Source organism: Schistocerca nitens, chromosome 5 (genome assembly GCF_023898315.1).
Source record: "Schistocerca nitens isolate TAMUIC-IGC-003100 chromosome 5, iqSchNite1.1, whole genome shotgun sequence".
NCBI classification, from domain to species: Eukaryota; Metazoa; Arthropoda; class Insecta; order Orthoptera; family Acrididae; genus Schistocerca; species Schistocerca nitens.
In genome coordinates this window covers 133,192,322-133,211,630 of record NC_064618.1, presented here as the reverse complement: position 1 = coordinate 133,211,630, position 19,309 = coordinate 133,192,322, and the positions used below count along the sequence as shown (strand labels likewise).

Sequence of the window (19,309 nt, the reverse complement as noted above, 5' to 3'; positions counted from 1 at the left end):
CCTGCTTGCAGCTAGGGTGTCTATTTAATTATCATTTCATTTCTAGCAAAGCTGCATCGTCATCCACGGTATGTGTTCTTTCGGGAACAGATACTACCGTCATATGTAGTTAAAATATGGCTTCCCGGCCATTGACCTTCTTGTGTGAACGCACACACTATGCCCGAACTTCTACGGGACTTGGTAGATTAATCTGCCACAAGTAATGAGTATGATGCGCAAACATCTATTAGGCGCACTACGAATGTAGTGGTGTGGACATGTTGGGAATGTGGATCTCACGGGGAGCGTGCAAGGGATAAGTCCCTGCAGACGCACTATCCTCTGTGCCCTCGGTGGCTCAGATGCTCAGATGGATAGAGCGTCTGCCATGTAAGCAGGAGATCCCGGGTTCGAGTCCCGGTCGGGGCACACATTTTCAACATGTCCCCAGTGAAGTATATCAACGCCTGCTTGCAGATAGGGTGTCTATTTAATTATCATTTCACTATATGAATCGTTATAACTTCTGAATGGTTTGCATTAGGACGTTCAAATTGCACAGTTGGCCACTGGGCACAATGGGGATTAGTTTGTGCATGCGCATTTGGTTTAGTGACAAAGCCTACTCACATTTGGATGGGTTTGTCAATAAGCAAAGTTGGCGCATTTGGGAGATTGAGAAACCGTATTTCATGATCGAGATGTCTCTTCACCTTTAACGGGTGGCTGTGTGGTGTGCAGCATCCAGTCATGGAACAATCGATGCAATATTCCTTGATAACTTGGTGATCACCGAATGGTAAGTGAAGGTTTTGGAAGATGATTTCATCCCCATTATCCAAAATGACCCTGATGTCGAAAAGATGTGGTTCATGCAGGATGGAGGTCGACCCCGTCTAAACGGGACAGTGTTAGATGTCCTAGAGGAGTACTTTTGGGACTGCATTCTGGTTCTGGGGTACCCAGAGGCCACTGGCATGGGCCTCGATTGGCCACCATATTCTCCAGATCTGAACACATACAACTCCTTTTTGTGGGGCTACATTAAAGACAAGGTGTGCAGAAGTATCCCAAAACCATTGCTGAGATAAAAACAGCCATTCAGGAGGTCGTCAACAGCATCGATGTTCTGACACTCCGTGGATCTTGCAGAATTTTGCTATTTGTCTGTTCCGCATCATCACCAGTGATGGCAGGCATATCGTACATGTCATAACCTAAATTAGAATATGTGTAGTGACGTTTATGTATTGAATAAAGTGTGTGGACGCCATAATTTTTTTTTCATATACTTCAATAATTGTCACCCTCTACATATCGCTAGTCAAGACAGTTGGTGTATCAGCAGTTGCCTGCTGTGCAGAATATTGCGGAGCCATAGTGTTTTCATGAGCCCTCAGTGTGCATATTCCCATAAAAACACCATAAAATGGAGGCGTGAATTTCTAACAGTTTCTTCTTCTAGTTGTCGTACCGTAGTAACAAGTAAGGTGTGCAATCCAGAGCGAACGATGGATCTCCAGCAGCACAAACACAAATGCAGTATTGTTTGCTATGGTATGAAAGATGTCCCTGTGGCACTGCAGACTGTAAATCGTAAGGTCATAATACGCATTTCGGATTGACATCTCTGAGGTCGCCGACTAACCTGAAACGTCAAAAAAAAAATACATGATTTCAACCACTGATGGCTTTTCACACAAACTGTTCACAACTTTGCAAAAGCGATAATGTGTTACTCACTCGGCAGCGTTCGTCGCATACACCCATCGGAAGTCCTTAGTTAGTGGCTATACAGGATGAAGTGGGGGGGGGGGGGTCCCTACAGAATGGTCCTGTCCCTGTTATAACAGGCCCGAAGCCAAGGCTAAATGGTCAACATCACGATTGGAGCCTTTTACAATTGTTATAATGTGGCGATGGTAGACTTAGCAAAAGCTGTTAAATTAGGAAATAGCAGTGCCTTTGTTATAAAGAAGTACGATACAATGTTCCTCTGGACACGAACGAAGGGATATTACACAGGCACTGCTATTTCACCAGTATCAGGCCCTCGACTCTCAATAAATATGTCTTCCCAAACAGGAATACACGCAACGTACGAGTGCAGGTTGTGACACACGTAACACGACATGTCGAAGTTTGGGTCTGGCTGCGATTTGTGCTCAGGTAGCTGAAGCAGTTAAGGTGACCAATCCTATAAAATGGGAAATCAGGGATCGAGTCCCAGCATGGCACAAATTTTCGTTATCGTCATTCCAATTTACAGCCAATGGTGGTTTATATTCACAACTACGAATGCTTTCCTTACTCCAGTTATTCAAATTGCTTGTACATATTCCTCTCAGTCCTTTAGTCTCCAGATCCCACACGGTCGTTCCACTCACGGGAAATCTTTTGGACGGTACCCACGTCTATCACAGAGTTCGCTAGTACACGTCTTTGTGGTAACGCTCGAGTCGGAGGAGATAGCTTGTTTGAATCCTGAAGCAGTCAAGGTGACCACTCCTGTAAAATGGAAAATCAGGGATCGAGTCCCAGAAATTTTCGTTATCGTCACTCCAATTTACACCCAATGGTGGTTTATATTCACAACTACGAATGCATTCTGTACTCCAGTTATTCAAATTGCTTGTACATATTACCCTCAGTCCATTAATCTCCAGATCCCACACGGTCGTTCCACTCACGGGAAATCTTTTGGACGGTACCCACGTCTATCACAGAGTTCGCTAGTACACGTCTTTGTGGTAACGCTCGAGTCGGAGGAGATAGCTTGTTTGAATCCTGAAGCAGTCAAGGTGACCACTCCTGTAAAATGGAAAATCAGGGATCGAGTCCCAGAAATTTTCGTTATCGTCACTCCAATTTACACCCAATGGTGGTTTATATTCACAACTACGAATGCATTCTGTACTCCAGTTATTCAAATTGCTTGTACATATTACCCTCAGTCCTTTAATCTCCAGATCCCACACGGTCGTTCCACTCACGGGAAATCTTTTGGACGGTACCCACGTCTATCACAGAGTTCGCTAGTACACGTCTTTGTGGTAACGCTCGAGTCGGAGGAGATAGCTTGTTTGAATCCTGAAGCAGTCAAGGTGACCACTCCTGTAAAATGGAAAATCAGGGATCGAGTCCCAGTATGGCAGAAATTTTCGTTATCGTCACTCCAATTTACACCCAATGGTGGTTTATATTCACAACTACGACTGTAATCTGTATCGCACTTATTCAAATTGCTTGTACATATTACCCTCAGCCCATTAATCTCCAGATCCTACACGGTCGTTCCAATCACGGGAAATCTTTTGGACGGTACCCACCTCTATCACAGAGTTTGCTAGTACACGTCTTTGTGGGAACGCTCGCGTCGGAGGAGATAGCTTGCTTGAATCCTGATGTGGGAAGGAATTTTCGAATCGAGTATATGCCCGACAAGTAAATTTCCTGAACGCCACGCTTAGTGCCACCTCTATGTACTGTCTCGGGAAATAAGGAAATGTGACATTAAGCATTACGTTCCCATCGGTGCTCTTCGAAAGGAATGGGTTATGTACTGATACTGTTTTTGTGTGGTATTTCTTTTATGAATGAAGACCAAATACGTGATGACACACTATAAATACAGCCACTACACGTACACTGAAGACAAAACTCTCAGTTCGCGGGGAGAAGGACTGTCGTGCGCCGAGGAAGCAGACACTTCGGTATTAGGCGTCCGAACCTACACCTTGCGGTTTCGCAGTCGAAAATGCCGTACGACGCACTCCGTTTGAATGAAAAGCAGTTTTCAGTCGGTGAGAAGTAAGTTGCTGAAATTAAAGACGTCTTTTTTGAGTCTGCAAGCGGAACTGTGCGAAGTCCCCACATCTGCACACGACGTAGTAAGCGGAGGAGCAGGGAGGCGGTGCGCCGGCAAGCCGCGGCTAGACGGAGGCGCGCTTGGTGGCGGAGGTGTGCGGGGGCGGCTGCAGCGGCTGGTCGGGCCGGCAGGGCTGGTAGCAGCCCGCGGGGGCGGCGCCGGAGGCGGAGGCGGCTGCGCAGGACGAGGGCCCGAGGCAGGTGCACGAGCACACCGACACCTGGTCGGCGTCGGGCGCGTCGCCGGCGCCGGAGTGCGCGTGCCCCGCCAGCAGCTTGCCGTTCATGGCCAGCACCTCGCCGTCCAGCGTCAGCACGTGCTGCGACGCCGGCTGCAGCTCCGTGTCCTCGCGGCGCACGTCCTCCGCGTTCCTGCGAAAACGCGACGACACTCCTCAGCCGACAGCGTGCACACTTCCCACAATCGTTCTAGAGTCTCTCATCTCTGGAGTGAGCATTCACATGCGCAGAACAGATTTTGTGTTGTCAACATACACTGCAGGCCTGGTCACGTGTTCTCGGGACGTCGTGTGTTTGTCTGTATAGCGCCCTGTATATTTCGAATGTCACTACATCCCTAGTACATCTACATCTACATTTATACTCCGCAAGCCACCCAACGGTGTGTGGCGGAGGGCACTTTACGTGCCACTGTCATTACCTCCCTTTCCGGTTCCAGTCGCGTATGGTTCGCGGGAAGAACGACTGCCGGAAAGCCTCCGTGCGCGCTCAGATCTCTCTAATTTTACATTGGTGGTCTCCTCGGGAGGTATAAGTAGGGGGAAGCAATGTATTCGATACCTCATCCAGAAACGCACCCTCTCGAAACTTGGACAGCAAGCTACACCGCGATGCAGAGCGCCTCTCTCGCAGAGTCTGCCACTTGAGTTTGCTAAACATCTCCGTAACACTATCACGGTTACCAAAGAACCCTGTGACGAAACGCGCCGCTCTTCTTTGGATCTTCTGTATCTCCTCTGTCAACCCTACCTGGTACGGATCCCACACTGATGAGCAATACTCAAGTATAGGTCGAACGAGTGTTTTGTAAGCCACCTCCTTTGTTGATGGACTACATTTTCTAAGGACTCTCCCAATGAATCTCAACCCGGCACCCCCCTTACCAATAATTAATTTTATATGATCATTCCACTTCAAATTGTTCCGCACACATACTCCCAGATATTTTACGGAAGTAACTGCTACCAGTGTTTGTTCCGCTATCATATAATCATACAATAAAGGATCCTTCTTTCTATGTATTCGCAATACGTTACATTTGTCTATGTTAAGGGTCAGTTGCCACTCCCTGCACCAAGTGCCTGTCCGCTGCAGATCTTCCTGCATTTCGCTACAATTCTCTAATGCTGCAACTTCTCTGTATACTACAGCATCATCCGCGAAAAGCCGCATGGAACTTCCGACACTATCTATTAGGTCATTTACATATATTGTGACGGATTCTTTTCGTACTTGTCGTGGATTATTTATATATGTTATGCAGACATTTTAACAGTATCCCTTTGAGACAGGGAATAAACCAGCTACGTAACTTTTAAGGGCAAGTGATATTGCATTCTGCTTCTTTGCGATATGTGTCACAATTCAGATGCACTCGATTTTTGATAGTTTCCGGTATGATACGGCACTTTATAGTATTACAGAGCCTGATGTACATTTTTGCAGTGATAGTCATGCAAAACGACTTGACAGTACGCTAGTACTTTTGCAATTGTCCGAAAAACACCGAATTTGCCACACATTAGCGATTATATCCCTGCTAATTCGTCCTTTTTTCTGCTATTTTCGCGTATTTATCTTCTCGTTTTTGCGACCTAAAGCACAATTTTTCTTACTGGTGACACTTTGAAGAGTTTATTTAACGCATTTTACCTACTTGCTCCCAGTTTATTAAATAAATAGTAGACTGAGTAAGAAGGGGGGAAAAGGCGATCGGAGAATAAATGTACTGTAAAGCAAATACAGTTGGTCATGTAACAGTCAACCCATATAACACCATTAAGGGAAGTGGAAAGTGACACTAATGAAAGAGTTTGGGGACATGTTTATTAATATTTTACACTTCTTAATCAAATGGCGAAGAAAATAAACTGAAGGCAAAATACACCAAAGAAGATGAATGTGTACTTTGATTAGCTACACTGCAGAAAATGTATTTAAGCTGAATGCAGAAATTGGTAGTAGGTGCTGTGGAAAATTGTAAATAGTCGGTATAGCATCTACCTCCCTCCACACACGTCCAAATTTTTCTCTGTCTAAACGTTCCTCTTCCTAGTGTTTTGAACATACTTTGCAATATTTTGTGGGGACAAAATTACTCCTCCTTATTTTCTGCAGCCACATCTTTACTCGTTGTTCATCCTTCGTGAAACTAAAATATAAATCACACATAATCATTCTCCATGTCCTAGACACACTTAACAAGGTCTCCTACTGTAACTTTATAGTAAACAAAAAGGTTTGGATACACACATTATACGAAGACAATTACAGACTCCAGCTCTATTGAATTTATCTGTCTCCCGGCTTTCAAATCTGTATACATAATCCACAAGTCACTCATAAATGCATGGAGGATAGTATTTGCTGAAACAGCTAACCATTCCCTTTCCTGTTCCACTAGCAAATTTACGAGAGGAAATGATTGGTTCAATGGCTCTGAGCACTATGGGACTTAACATCTTAGGTCATCAGTCCCCTAGAACTTAGAACTACTTAAACCTAACTAACCTAAGGACATCACACACATCCATGCCCGAGGCAGGATTCGAACCTGCGACCGTAGCAGTCCCGCGGGTCCGGACTGCAGCGCCTAGAACCGCAAGACCACCGCGGCCGGCCGAAGAAATGATTGTTTGTAAGCTTTTGTACGAGCCGTACCTTATATAGTCATAAAATCGTAGAAAAATAGGTCTACAGAATCAAGCCGTAATTATAATGCGTCTCGAAATTTTTAAACATAGTACCCATGAAAAGTTACTATCCCTCCTTTCACATATTTTTCTTTGCATCCGTAGCGACAACAGTAATTCACCATCGCTATTACACTATGAACAAACGGTGAAAACACAACAAAAACTCTTGATATTATAAACTTCAAACTCTGCAGAAAGCACACACGCACAGCGAACTCCCGAAAACACCTGACAATCCTGGTTTAATGTAGACAGCTTGCGCAGAACGCAATGCTCACTCCAGAGATATTTACTCCATGCTGTACCCTCCTGTTCGGTACATGGAGGTGAAAAAGAGAGGAGTTGTCATGACGTCACAAGCTTGAAGCCAACCCAAGTGAAGATCCGCCATGTTAGCTACCCCAAAACCTTCCCATCTGGTGGTTTGATTCCGTGTAGTTGTGAAGTGTTTTGATAAAAAATGCCGGCTTGCGTTGCTTACGGGTGTACTAATCGTTCTGATTGTAGTCTAAAGTTTAAACAAATCACATTTCATTCGTAAGTGGAGTTATTTAAGCGCTATTTCCTTATGTTGTTGTTGTTGTGGTCTTCAGTCCTGAGACTGGTTTGATGCAGCTCTCCATGCTACTCTATCCTGTGCAAGCTGCTTCATCTCCCAGTAACTACTGCAACCTAAATCCTTCTGAATCTGCTTAGTGTATTCATCTCTTGGTCTCCCTCTACGATTTTTACCCTCCACGCTGCCCTCCAATACTAAATTGGTGATCCCTTGATGCCTCAGAACATGTCCTACCAACTGATCCCTTCTACTAGTCAGGTTGTGCCACAAATCTCCCCAATCCTATTCAATACCTCCTCATTAGTTATGTGATCTACCCATCTAATCTTCAGCATTCTTCTGTAGCACCACATTTCAAAGGCTTCTATTCTCTTCTTGTCCAAACTATTTATCGTCCATGTTTCACTTCCATACATGGCTACACTCCATACAAATATTTTCAGAAACGACTTCCTGACATTTAAATCTATACTCGATGTTAACAAATTTCTCTTCTTCAGAAACGCTTTCCTTGCCATTGCCAGTCTACATTTTATATCCTCTCTACTTCGACCATCATCAGTTATTTTGCTCCCCAAATAGCAAAACTCCTTTACAACTTTAAGTGTCTCATTTCCTAATCTAATTCCCTCAGCATCACCCGACTTAATTCGACTACATTCCATTATCCTCATTATGCTTTTGTTGATGTTCATTTTATATCCTCCTTTTAAGATACTGTCCATTCCCTTCTACTGCTCTTCCAAGTCCTTTGCTGTCTCTGACAGAATTACAATGTCATCGGCAAACCTCAAAGTTTTTATTTCTTCTCCATGGATTTTAATACCTACTCCGAATTTTTCTGTTGATTCCTTCACTGCTTGCTCAATATACAGATTGAATAACATCGGGGAGAGGCTATAACCTTGTCTCACTCCCATCCCAATCACTGCTTCCCTTTCATGTCCCTCGACTCTTATAACTGCCACCTGATTTCTGTACAAATTGTAAATAGCCTTTCGCTCCCTGTATTTTACCACTGCCACCTTCAGAATTCGAAAGAGAGCATTCCAGTCAACATTGTCAAAAGCTTTCTCTAAGTCTACAAATGCTAGAAACGTAGTTTTGCCTTTCCTTAATCTAGCTTCTAAGATAAGTCGTAGGGTCAGTATTGCCTCACGTGTTCCTATATTTCTACGGAATCCAAACTGGTCTCCCCCGAGGTCGGCTTCTACTAGTTTTTCGATTCGTCTGTAAAGAATTCGCGTTAGTATTTTGCAGTCGTGACTTATTAAACTGATAGTTCGGTAATTTTCACATCTGTCAACACCTGATTTCTTTGGGATTGGAATTATTATATTCTTCTTGAAGTCTGAGGGTATTTCGCCTGTCTCATATATCTTGCTCACCAGATGGTAGAGTTTTGTCAGGACTGGCTCTCCCAAGGCTGTCAATATTTCTAATGGAATGTTGTCTACTCCCGGGGCCTTGTTTCGACTCAGGTCTTTCAGTGCTGTGTCAAACTCTTCACGCAGTATCGTATCTCCCATTGCATCTTCATCTACATCCTCTTCCATTTCCGTAATATTGTCCTCAAGTACATCGCCCTTGTAGAGACCCTCTATATACTCCTTCCACCTTTCTGCTTTCCCTTCTTTGCTTAGAACTGGGTTTCCATTTGAGCTCTTGATATTCATACAAGTGGTTCTCTTTTCTCCAAAGGTCTCTTTAATTTTCCTGTAGGCAGTATCTATCTTACCCCTGGTGAGACAAGCCTCTACACCCTTACATTTGTCCTCTAGCCATCCCTGCTTAGCCATTTTGCACTTCCTGTCGATCTCATTTTTGAGACGTTTGTATTCCTTTTTGCCTGCTTCATTTACTACATTTTTATATTTTCTCCTTTGATCAATTAAGTTCAATATTTCTTCTGTTACCCAAGGATTTCTACTAGCCCTCGTCTTTTTACCTACTTGATCCTCTGCTGCCTTCACTACTTCATCCCTCAAAGCTAGCCATTCTTCTTCTACTGTATTTCTTTCCCCCAGTCCTGTCAATTGATCCGTTATGCTCTCCTTGAAACTCTGTACAACCTCTGGTTCTTTCAGTTTATCCTGGGCCCATCTCGTTAAATTCCCACCTTTTTGCAGTTTCTTCAGTTTTAATCTACAGTTCATAACCAATAGATTATGGTCAGAGTCCACATCTGCCCCTGGAAATGTCTTACAATTTAAAACCTGGTTCCTAAATCTCTGTCTTACCATTATATAATCTATCTGAAACCTGTCAGTATCTCCAGGCTTCTTCCATGTAAACAACCTTCTTTTATGATTCTTGAACCAAGTGTTAGCAATCATTAAGTTGTGCTCTGTGCAAAATTCTACCAGACGCCGGCCGAAGTGGCCGCGCAATTCTGGCGCTGCAGTCTGGAACCGCGAGACCGCTGCGGTCGCAGGTTCGAATCCTGCCTCGGGCATGGATGTGTGTGATGTCCTTAGGTTAGTTAGGTTTAACTAGTTCTAAGTTCTAGGGGACTAATGACCTCAGCAGCTGAGTCCCATAGTGCTCAGAACCATTCTACCAGACGGCTCCCTCTTTCATTTCTTCCCCCCAATCCATATTCACCTACTACGTTTCCTTCTCTTCCTTTTCCTACTACCGAATTCCAGTCACCCATGACTATTAAATTTTCGTCTCCCTTCACTATCTGAATAATTTCTTTTATTTCATCATACATTTCTTGAATTTCTTCGTCATCTGCAGAGGCGTGGTAGGCGTGGGCTTCGTGTCTATCTTGGCCACAATAATGCGTTCACTATGCTGTTTGTAGTAGCTTACCCGCACTCCTATTTTTTTATTCATTATTAAACCTACTCCTGCATTCCCCCGTTTTGATTTTGTATTTATAACCCTGTATTCACCTGACCAAAAGTCTTGTTCCTCCTGCCACCGAACTTCACTAATTCCCACTATATCTAACTTTAACCTATCCATTTCCCTTTTTAAATTTTCTAACCTACCTGCCCTATTAAGGGATCTGACATTCCACGCTCCGATCCGCAGAACGCCAGTTTTCTTTCTCCTGCCTTATATATACTTGAAATTCTGATACACTGTAAAGTTTTACAGTATGGTTTTATTTCTGTGATTTGACTTCAGATTCCCTATCAATCCAACACGAAGAGCTCTCTGGAGGTGAGCAATACACTTGGATTTCAGTGTTTGGTTATTCCCAAGTAACTGAAAAGTTCTGGCAAGAAATATCCTGGAAATGGGGACTAATGTTTTAAAATGCGATAATTTAATATAAAAGTAATGTAACTACGTGTAGTTAGTTAAATCTTGATTAAAATGTGTGGAACACCTGTTACAGTGGTACTTAAAGGGTTACGTATTTGTTAAAGCGAAGTTCCCTATCTAAGTCCAGGCTATTTAGATCATTACATTAATCACTGTGCTGTCGTGTTACCCTGCAAATTGCTGTTATTTGCCACACTGAATGTCACTTGGTAGGTACAATTTATGAACAAAGCAGATGTGTATACTACAATGGGCCTGACAATCTCAAATTCCGTTGTTTTCCTTCGTAATTTGACGAATCTTTCAGTTTGTTGACCGAGCGAGGTGGCGCAGTGGTTAGACACTGGACTCGCATTCGGGAGGACGACGGTTCAATCCCGCGTCCGGCCATCCTGATTTAGGTTTTCCGTGATTTCCCTAAATCACTCCAGGCAAATGCTGGGATGGTTCCTCTGAAAGGGCACGGCCGACTTCCTTCCCCATACTTCGCTAATCCGATGAGACCGATGACCACGCTGTCTAGTATCCTTCCGCAAACCAAGCAACAATCAGTTTGTTGACATGACAGCTGTCTTGTTCATATCATCCCTCCATACATCTATGGGACACCAAAGGAAATAAGGTAAGTTTCTTGCAAACTTGAACATTTAAAATTTGCATTTGACTTGAAAATGTAACGAATACAAATCGGTGCCTCTAAACTACCAATCATTGCTTTTGGAGTTCTGCTTTATCAATTATCGACACAAACACAATGAAAGCGAATAGAAATGGATTAAGAAAGCACGCTTTTCATAGCACATACTTATCATCCCGGTTATTCGAAGTGTATAAACAAAAAGGAATTACAGTACTGAGGGCAGAAGCGTCATATTTTCGTGTCTTATTACTGTATCGAGTACGCATTTAAGACCAGAAAAACGTTTGAAGTTGCGTTCCTTATGCTGTGTTGTTCACTAAAACAGTGTAACATTTACTATATAAAATAAATATCACGTGCACAAGACAGAAATAACGAACAAGAAGCAATTGTAAACACTCGTCTGCTAATGTTTTGGGGGATCCAAGATGGCGTCAGGCCCCGCCCACTGGCATCAAAACAACTTACAGCGTAAGTCTATGGCGCCATCTCCCCTTATTCAACCTCCATGGTTCGGTATCATCTCATTTCAAAGAAAGATCACACTTCAGAAGAAAGAGGAGGGATTGGAGTGGTTCCCAGCAAATACACTATCTGAGCAGAGGTTTCTGTACACCCCTGTGCAATGTGGAATTGATCGGAAGTTGTCACGAAAGACGGACTTGCCAATATAAAAGGAGGCAGGAAGTGTCGTGTTGCCGGCAGAGAAGCTGCAACAGAAGAATGGGCCCACCCGAAGGGCTCATTGGCTTCGAACGTGAGATGTCACCAGAGTAAATGTCAATCAGGGACGTTTAAACTTTTTTTAAGGATGCAGTGATAGTGAAGCGTCGTGGCACGATTGGAGCAGGGCGGTGCGGCGAGCGAAACAGCGACGGCGAAACAAACGACGGCCGCGGAGTGCACGTGTTTACAGTGGCGCTGCTAACAGGGCGGAGTGGAGCAGGCGGCACACAGCTGCGCTGAGCGAAACTAGAATGATTATTTCTGACAAGGGAAACTCTCCACCGCACCCCTTCAGATTTAGTGATAAGACGGCACAGTGGATAGCCCGCCAAAAACTGAACACAGATCGAGCACGACCTTTGCAGCCATCATATTCGGCTACAAGATCTTCTTACAAGGGAACCTCCCCATCGCACCCCCCTCAGATTTAGTTATAAATTGACACAGTGGATAGGCCTTGAAAAACTGAACACAGATCAATCGAGAAAACAGGAAGAAGTTGTGTGGAACTATCCCTCAGGTGAAAAGTTAATTTTCGCAAAGTTATGATCTGTCCGTTCGTTCATTGACGCCTCTGTTCACTGTAATAAGTTTAGTGTCTGTGTTTTGCGACCGCACCGCAAAACCGTGCGATTAGTAGACGAAATGACGTGCCTTTTTTTTTGTTCGTTTTCGTTCGTTGTATCTGCTCGGTGTGGACGTCGCAAGACACCCGTTTCAGTTCGTAGTTGATCCATTATCTCATTTTTTTTTTTATTACAGAGGGCAACTAACCCTCTGACAGAACACGCTGAGATACCGTGCCGGCGTCTCTCCAATGGGCACCGAAAACATTTGATCACAAGGTCATAGGTCAACCGATTCCCACAGGAAAACACGTCTGATATATTGTATACGACACTGGTGACGGCATGTGCATCACATGACAGGAATATGTTGCCGACCCACCTAACTTGTACACTTGGCGAATGGGTAAAGATTCTTTTACCTTGCCCGATTTAGGTTTTCTTGTGGATGTGACAATTGTCTGAAAATAAAAAAAAAAAAAAAAAAAAAAAAAAAAAACTTAACTTTTCACTCGAGGGGTGGAACGAACCAAGGACCTCTCGTTCCGCAGCTGCTCACGCTAACCACGGGACCACGGTGCTCCTGATTTCATTTAACCCTTGATGTTGCATATCTTGCGCATGGACTACTCAGTTTGTACATTTTGCTTATTTTTTTCACAGTTCCACACAACTTCTACCTGTTTTCTCGATTGATCTGTGTTCAGTTTTTCCAGGCCTATTCACTGTGCCAACTTATAAATAAATCTGAGGGGGGGTGCGATGGGGAGGTTCCCTTGCTAGAGCAGTCGAGAAGGCAGAAGTGGCAAGATAACGTAATGTGGCGTGATATAACGATGACAGATGGTTTGTTCGGTACGGGTATCGTGAGAAAGACCGCCTAAATTGTGGGCCTTCTCTGCGATTGGCTGCTGCGTTCGGAAGTTCCGTGACAAAATGATAATCTTCTATTATTAACATTAGACAAACTAAACAGCGTATTTACTTGCATTTCAAATTATAGCCTCTCTGAATAGCGTGCTATCATTCCATTATTTCACAAGTATTAGTAACCTTAGAATGGTAAACGACTGCTAAACAAGAAGGCAGAACCACTTCGGAGATCTTTGGATCGCACCTAACTTGGATGGCGGTCGAAGTGGTTCGGCTGTAACATCATAGCTGGTTCGGCAGCATTGAACGACAGACATGCTGGCTGCCACGGTCGGTGTGAGTTAAGACTTTATTAGTAATTTATGTTTTTTAATTATCAGATATAGTTCGGCAGTTTCGGAGGATAGACATTTTGTCTGCCGCGGTCGGTGTCACTTAAGACTTTATTTACAAGGTCTAGTTTGTAAAGGATCGGTAGTCTCGGAGGACAGACATGTTGTCTATCGTTGTCAGTGGCAGGACATTATTAGCAATGTATGGTTATTTGGACATATACTTGAGAACAATGTGACAGTAATTACAAAAATATGCAGTTCATTGTTTTGTTGAAGAATGGAAATTCTTTGTGACTCTAAAGTAGAATGTAATGTGCAGTTTCTGGTTGTCCTGCTAATAAAAACTGGGTGTCAGCCCGTGTAAACAAACTGATTGGGAATTTAATAATTTCTAAAAGAACAGTTCCCCGCTAAGAGTTTCTTACAGCCTCAAGGTAACGGATTCGCGACCTACGTGCCGTTTTCTGCGCAGGGGACAACTATAGAAGACTGCAGGTTGGTGAACATTTATTAGAAATTCTGCATTCCAATCTGGGCGGTGGTAGCAAATAGGCACCTCGCATGTACCAGAGCCTTAGTACAAATGAGATCAGTGACACATCATCTGTGGTAACACAGAGGAGGTATGAAGGAGAGAAATATTTTTGAGGTAAGGGGTTTATCATACGCGCATATAGCCAGCTCCCTCCCTCCCTCCCTCCCTCTCTCTCTCTCTCTCTCTTTCTCTCTCTCTCTCTCTCTCTCTCTCTCTCTCTCTCTCTCACACACACACACACACACACACACACACACTCTTTTTCAACTTGTAAGGTGTACTGAACTGTGGAAAAAGAAGTGAACTGACCAAACTCAAGATGTGTAACATCCAGAGAATTTCAGTAGCCGCGGCGTCATGGTTGTGTGGTGCTGTATTTTTTTTTTTTTCAAAATTATGAACTGTCCATCCGGTCTGTTCGCCGTATTCAAATTTGTATCTGCGTCGCGGTGCAAAGTCCGTATGCAACAGCGAGGTGTACGGAAGGGGCCTCCAAACGTACGTACCTCCTATTTGTTGTACACAAGTGCCACATGTTATGGCTATTGTGTTCCGTTTTGGAAGTTTTGACTCTTGAATTTCTTTGTTGTAACATAGTTCACATCCGTTTACTTGTTGTTTTCGTTTCTGTGGGATGTCTATGCGGGATCTCGCCTGCTTTCACTATTCATCATATTTACTTGCATCAGTAACATATTTGCATCACATGTCTCAATGTATAGTATGACAATTGACAAAACTACAGAAGGACAAGAGACACAGCAATGACCAGACGAAAACTTCATAATTTTGCGAAAAAAAAAGAATGTTTATGAGGGAGATTTGATCATGGATCTCCTGCTTTGTGGTGCAACACCGTGACCACACAACCACGATGACGTGGTTCTTGTGCTTTGCTACATGTTCCATATCTTAAGCTCAGAACGTTCACTCTTTCTGCTATAACCTGACGCTGTATTCTGTCGTAGCCTATGCGCGCTCTGCGAATGAATGACCGAAGCGGAACTAGAATGAGTCAGTGAGAATGACTGGGTTAGTGACTGAGCTAGTGACTGTGGCCCTCCGGTGAGCGGTGGCGATCTAAATACTTGCTGTCGAGCTTGCGAGTCTTGTCTTTGGCCTCTCGTGATAGGCGCGCTTGATCGACCTCGCGCTACATGGCTCTGAGCACTATGGGACTTAACATCTGTGGTCATCAGTCCCCTAGAACTTAGAACTACTTAAACCTAACTAACCTAAGGACATCACACACATCCATGCCCGAGGCAGGATTCGAACCTGCGACCGTAGCAGTCGCGCGGTTCCGGACCGAGTGCCTTAACCGCGAGACCACCGTGGCCGGCTCGCGCTACATCTTTGCCGCCCAGTGTAACAGCATGATAACGTAAAAAGCTTCCACAGAGTGTTTGCGGATGATGCTGATGTATATAGAGAAGTTGCAATGCTAGAAAGTTGTTGTGCAATCCCGGAAAATCTGATAAGATCGACGCCTGGTGCAGGCAGTGGCAATAAGCCGTCAACGTAAACGAGTGTAACATATTGCGCATAGATAAACGGTAATTTCCATTACTGAGTGATTACACGATTGCCAAACAATCACTGGAAGCACTCACATCCACAAAATGTTTGGGAGTGTGCGTGCGGTGAGGTTTAAAGTGGAACGACTACATAAGACTAACCGTAGGAAATGCAGATACCAAACAGATTCATTGGAAGAATTCTCAGGAACTGTAGTCCAATCACGCAGGCGGTAGCTTTTCCACCGATACTTGGATTGTGTTCGTCAGACTGTGACGTTATGAGACAGGGCTGAAAGAGGAAACAATGAAGATTCAAAGAAGAGCAGTGCGATCCGTCACGGAGATGCTCACCCATATGCTGTGGCAGATGGTACGAGAGAGGCACTGTGCATCGTGGTGTGGTTTACTGTTAAAACCTCGAAGAGTCAACAAATATTGTTTTCTCCTACATACGTTTCACGAAAAGACCCGAAGGTAAAATTACAGGTATCTAATCCCACACAGATGCCTACCAACAACCTGTCTTCCTGTACACCATTCGCGACTGTAAGGGGGGAAGTAACAATGGTATACAAACAAGTCGCCCCCTCCCAACACACATCATAAGACGGATTGCGGATTATAGATGTGCATGTGGGTCAATGAAATCGATCACCCATGCAAGGCCCCATCGATGGAAGGATGTGGTGCTCACCAGGTTGCGAATAGGACACTGTCCATTGACACAGTTTCCTGCTCCAGCAGGATGATTCATCAATATGTGAAACTTGTGGAATGTCATTTTCGGTATAACATATTCTAACTACGTGTATTTCATATGCCGACGTAAGGGCAACCCTCAGCTTGACTACAGATCTGTCTACCATCCCAGCTGATAATTTAATCAGTGTAACAGGCATTTCAGAACTTCGGATGTGTCGGGCTTCCCACCTAAAGTGCTGGGAAGAGGAAGTTTATGAGCCCTGAATGAATGTTTCGGCCACTGTTTCTTATTAAGCGACTAGCCACTCATATACAGGGAGAATCAAGAGGGAACGTATATTCTTTGAGGGGTCATAACGTAAGTTAGTTAGCACCTCACATTCGATGAGAACAAAACTACATGTTCATTTTACTATCATATACACTATTACGTAATTTACTGGTAAAATTAACTCAAAATGGCTCAAATGGGTCTGTGCACTATGGGACTTAACATCTGAGGTCATCAGTCGCCTAGAACTTAGAACTACTTAAACCTAACTAACCTAAGGACATCACGCACATCCATGCCCGAGGCAGGATTCGAACCTGCGACCGTAGCGGTCGCGCGGTTCCAGACTGAAGCGCCTAGAACCGCTCGGCCACTCCGGCCGGCAGTAAAATTAACTATTTGAAATTTAAAGGACGCTTATATAATTTCAGTAAGAGTTTTATAGAATTCTTTTGGACGATTTTCTCGAGTCCTGCGTTTTTGATTTGTGTCATTGTTATTGTCGGGGTGCGATATATTGTAAACAAGTCTCTGTAAAGCCATCGTTATACAGGACGGTTGAGGGACGTCAGATTTTCAATATAAAACGTCAAATGAAAAAATACCTGCAGCTGTCTACATTTCAAATTTTATTTTACTTATGCGAACAGTTTCGGCGTTTCTCCACGCCATCTTCAGGCCCCCCTTACCGACATGTGGGCAGAATCCAGCCTCGTATGCAATAGAAGTAGGGGCCAACATTCAGTAACTGATATCCGTGGACTACATATTTAACAAAAAAAAAAAAAAAAACAATGGTTCAAATGGCTCTGAGCACTATGGGACTTAACATCTATGGTCATCAGTCCCCTAGAACTTAGAACTACTTAAACCTAACTAACCTAAGGACATCACACAACACCCAGCCATATTTAACAACGCGACCCCTTCGTTCATCAGTCACAGACCAATTGTAATTGATGAACGAAGGGATTGCGTTGTTAAAAAAGTAGTCTTCGAATAGCAATTACTGATTCTGGCCCCTATTTCGATTGCACATGGAGTAGGATTCTTCCTATATGTCGGTTAGGGGGCCTTAAGACGGCATAGCGAAACGCTGAAACTTGTCGCATAAGTAAAATAAAATTTGAAATATAGCCTTCTAAAGACGTTTCTGATTTGACGTTTTATATCTCTCTGGGTACAGTTGTTCAAAAATGGTTCAAATGGCTCTAAGCACTATGGGACTTAACATCTGAGGTCATCTGTCCCCTAGACTTAGAACTACTTAAACCTAACTGGCCTAAGGACATCACACACATCCACGCCCGAGGCAGGATTCGAATGTGCGACCGTTGTAGCAGCGCGGTTCAGGACAGAAGCGCCTAGAACCGCACAGCCACAGCGGCCGGCTGGTACAGTTGTATTCCGTTACCGAACGAGCAGTCATCTCCTGAGGAGGTAACGGCCGTCACACACAGGTGGGCGACTCACATGGTCATGAAGCGCAGCACCAGCAGGTTGATGCTGGCCGCGACGACTGCCAGCCCGAACAGGATGAAGACCAGGCTCAGCGCCACGTAGCCCGGCTTCTCGCTCAGCGCCTGGTCGTTCTGCAACACGAGACACACGAACGCAGACACAGCTGACGTGAAGCCCGTGTCACAAGAGCGGCTTAAGGCAACACCGACTCAAAGGAAGGCCTCGGCGCTTGTTCGTGACGTCACGTCAGATAGGCACGCCGAACGCCAGGTCTGTTGCAGGCAGAAACGCCTGGGCGTGCTTATCATTATAAATCTCTTATTTTTGGACAAAATTTTTGGTATTGTTTTGGATTCTGCACTTTTATTTAGATGAAAGATTTTCTTACTATCGTAAAGCTACAAATGAAGATCATAGTTCTGTATTACTGAATCCTGTCGAAACAAACGTAGATCAACATTAGAAGATGCTTTGCCCCATTGTAAGCTTCGGAAATTTTACATTCAAGTAACTATATTTACTTGATCCATTTTGTTATCGATACTTACCCCAGCCCCCTTACAATTAACTCGTTTCTTTTATTTATTTATTTATTTTCGTTTGACATCGTCACTGGAAATGTGAACTAATTTACATGTGTAAATGTCCAACTGTTGCCAGTCATTAGATTACAGTCGTTTTCAACGAAAGGAATTCTAAACAGGAAACAAAATAGCTTCATACATCGAAAATATTGCTGAGCTTAAACTTTTTTAAACATGCACATTAGAAAAGATAAATATTCCCCTCTTGCAACTGAAAGGAGAAACTTTATAAGATAAAAAAATTTTATGTGATAAAACAAGTATCTCTTTTGCCTCTTCTTCTGTCCTCCACCCCCTCCCCCAACGTGTGCAATCGCAAGATCTTTCATTAACATTCAGTGCTCCTCACCCCATAGTTAACCAAGATACCTAAACAACAGCACCAATATGTTCACAGTTTCTTGTAAAAGCAACCCAGTACAAACGTAACTTCCTCAGATTTACAAATAAGGTAAAGGAGCACGAATTCTGTT

The 19,309-nt window shown here is 43.8% G+C and overlaps 1 protein-coding gene across 1 annotated transcript in view; it reads right to left on the bottom strand.

The window, feature by feature from the left end:
• Nucleotides 1-3,778: 3,778 nt before the first annotated feature.
• The window catches only part of LOC126260306 (two pore potassium channel protein sup-9), a 94,451-nt gene continuing 78,920 nt past the window's right edge, over nucleotides 3,779-19,309 (bottom strand). Inside the window, exons 5-7 of the mRNA XM_049957630.1 lie at nucleotides 18,265-18,383; nucleotides 4,036-4,221; nucleotides 3,779-3,800 (exon numbers count right to left, since the gene is read on the bottom strand). Of these exons, the coding sequence (XP_049813587.1) occupies nucleotides 3,779-3,800; nucleotides 4,036-4,221; nucleotides 18,265-18,383 (327 nt within the window). The remainder of the gene's footprint in view (nucleotides 3,801-4,035; nucleotides 4,222-18,264; nucleotides 18,384-19,309) is intronic.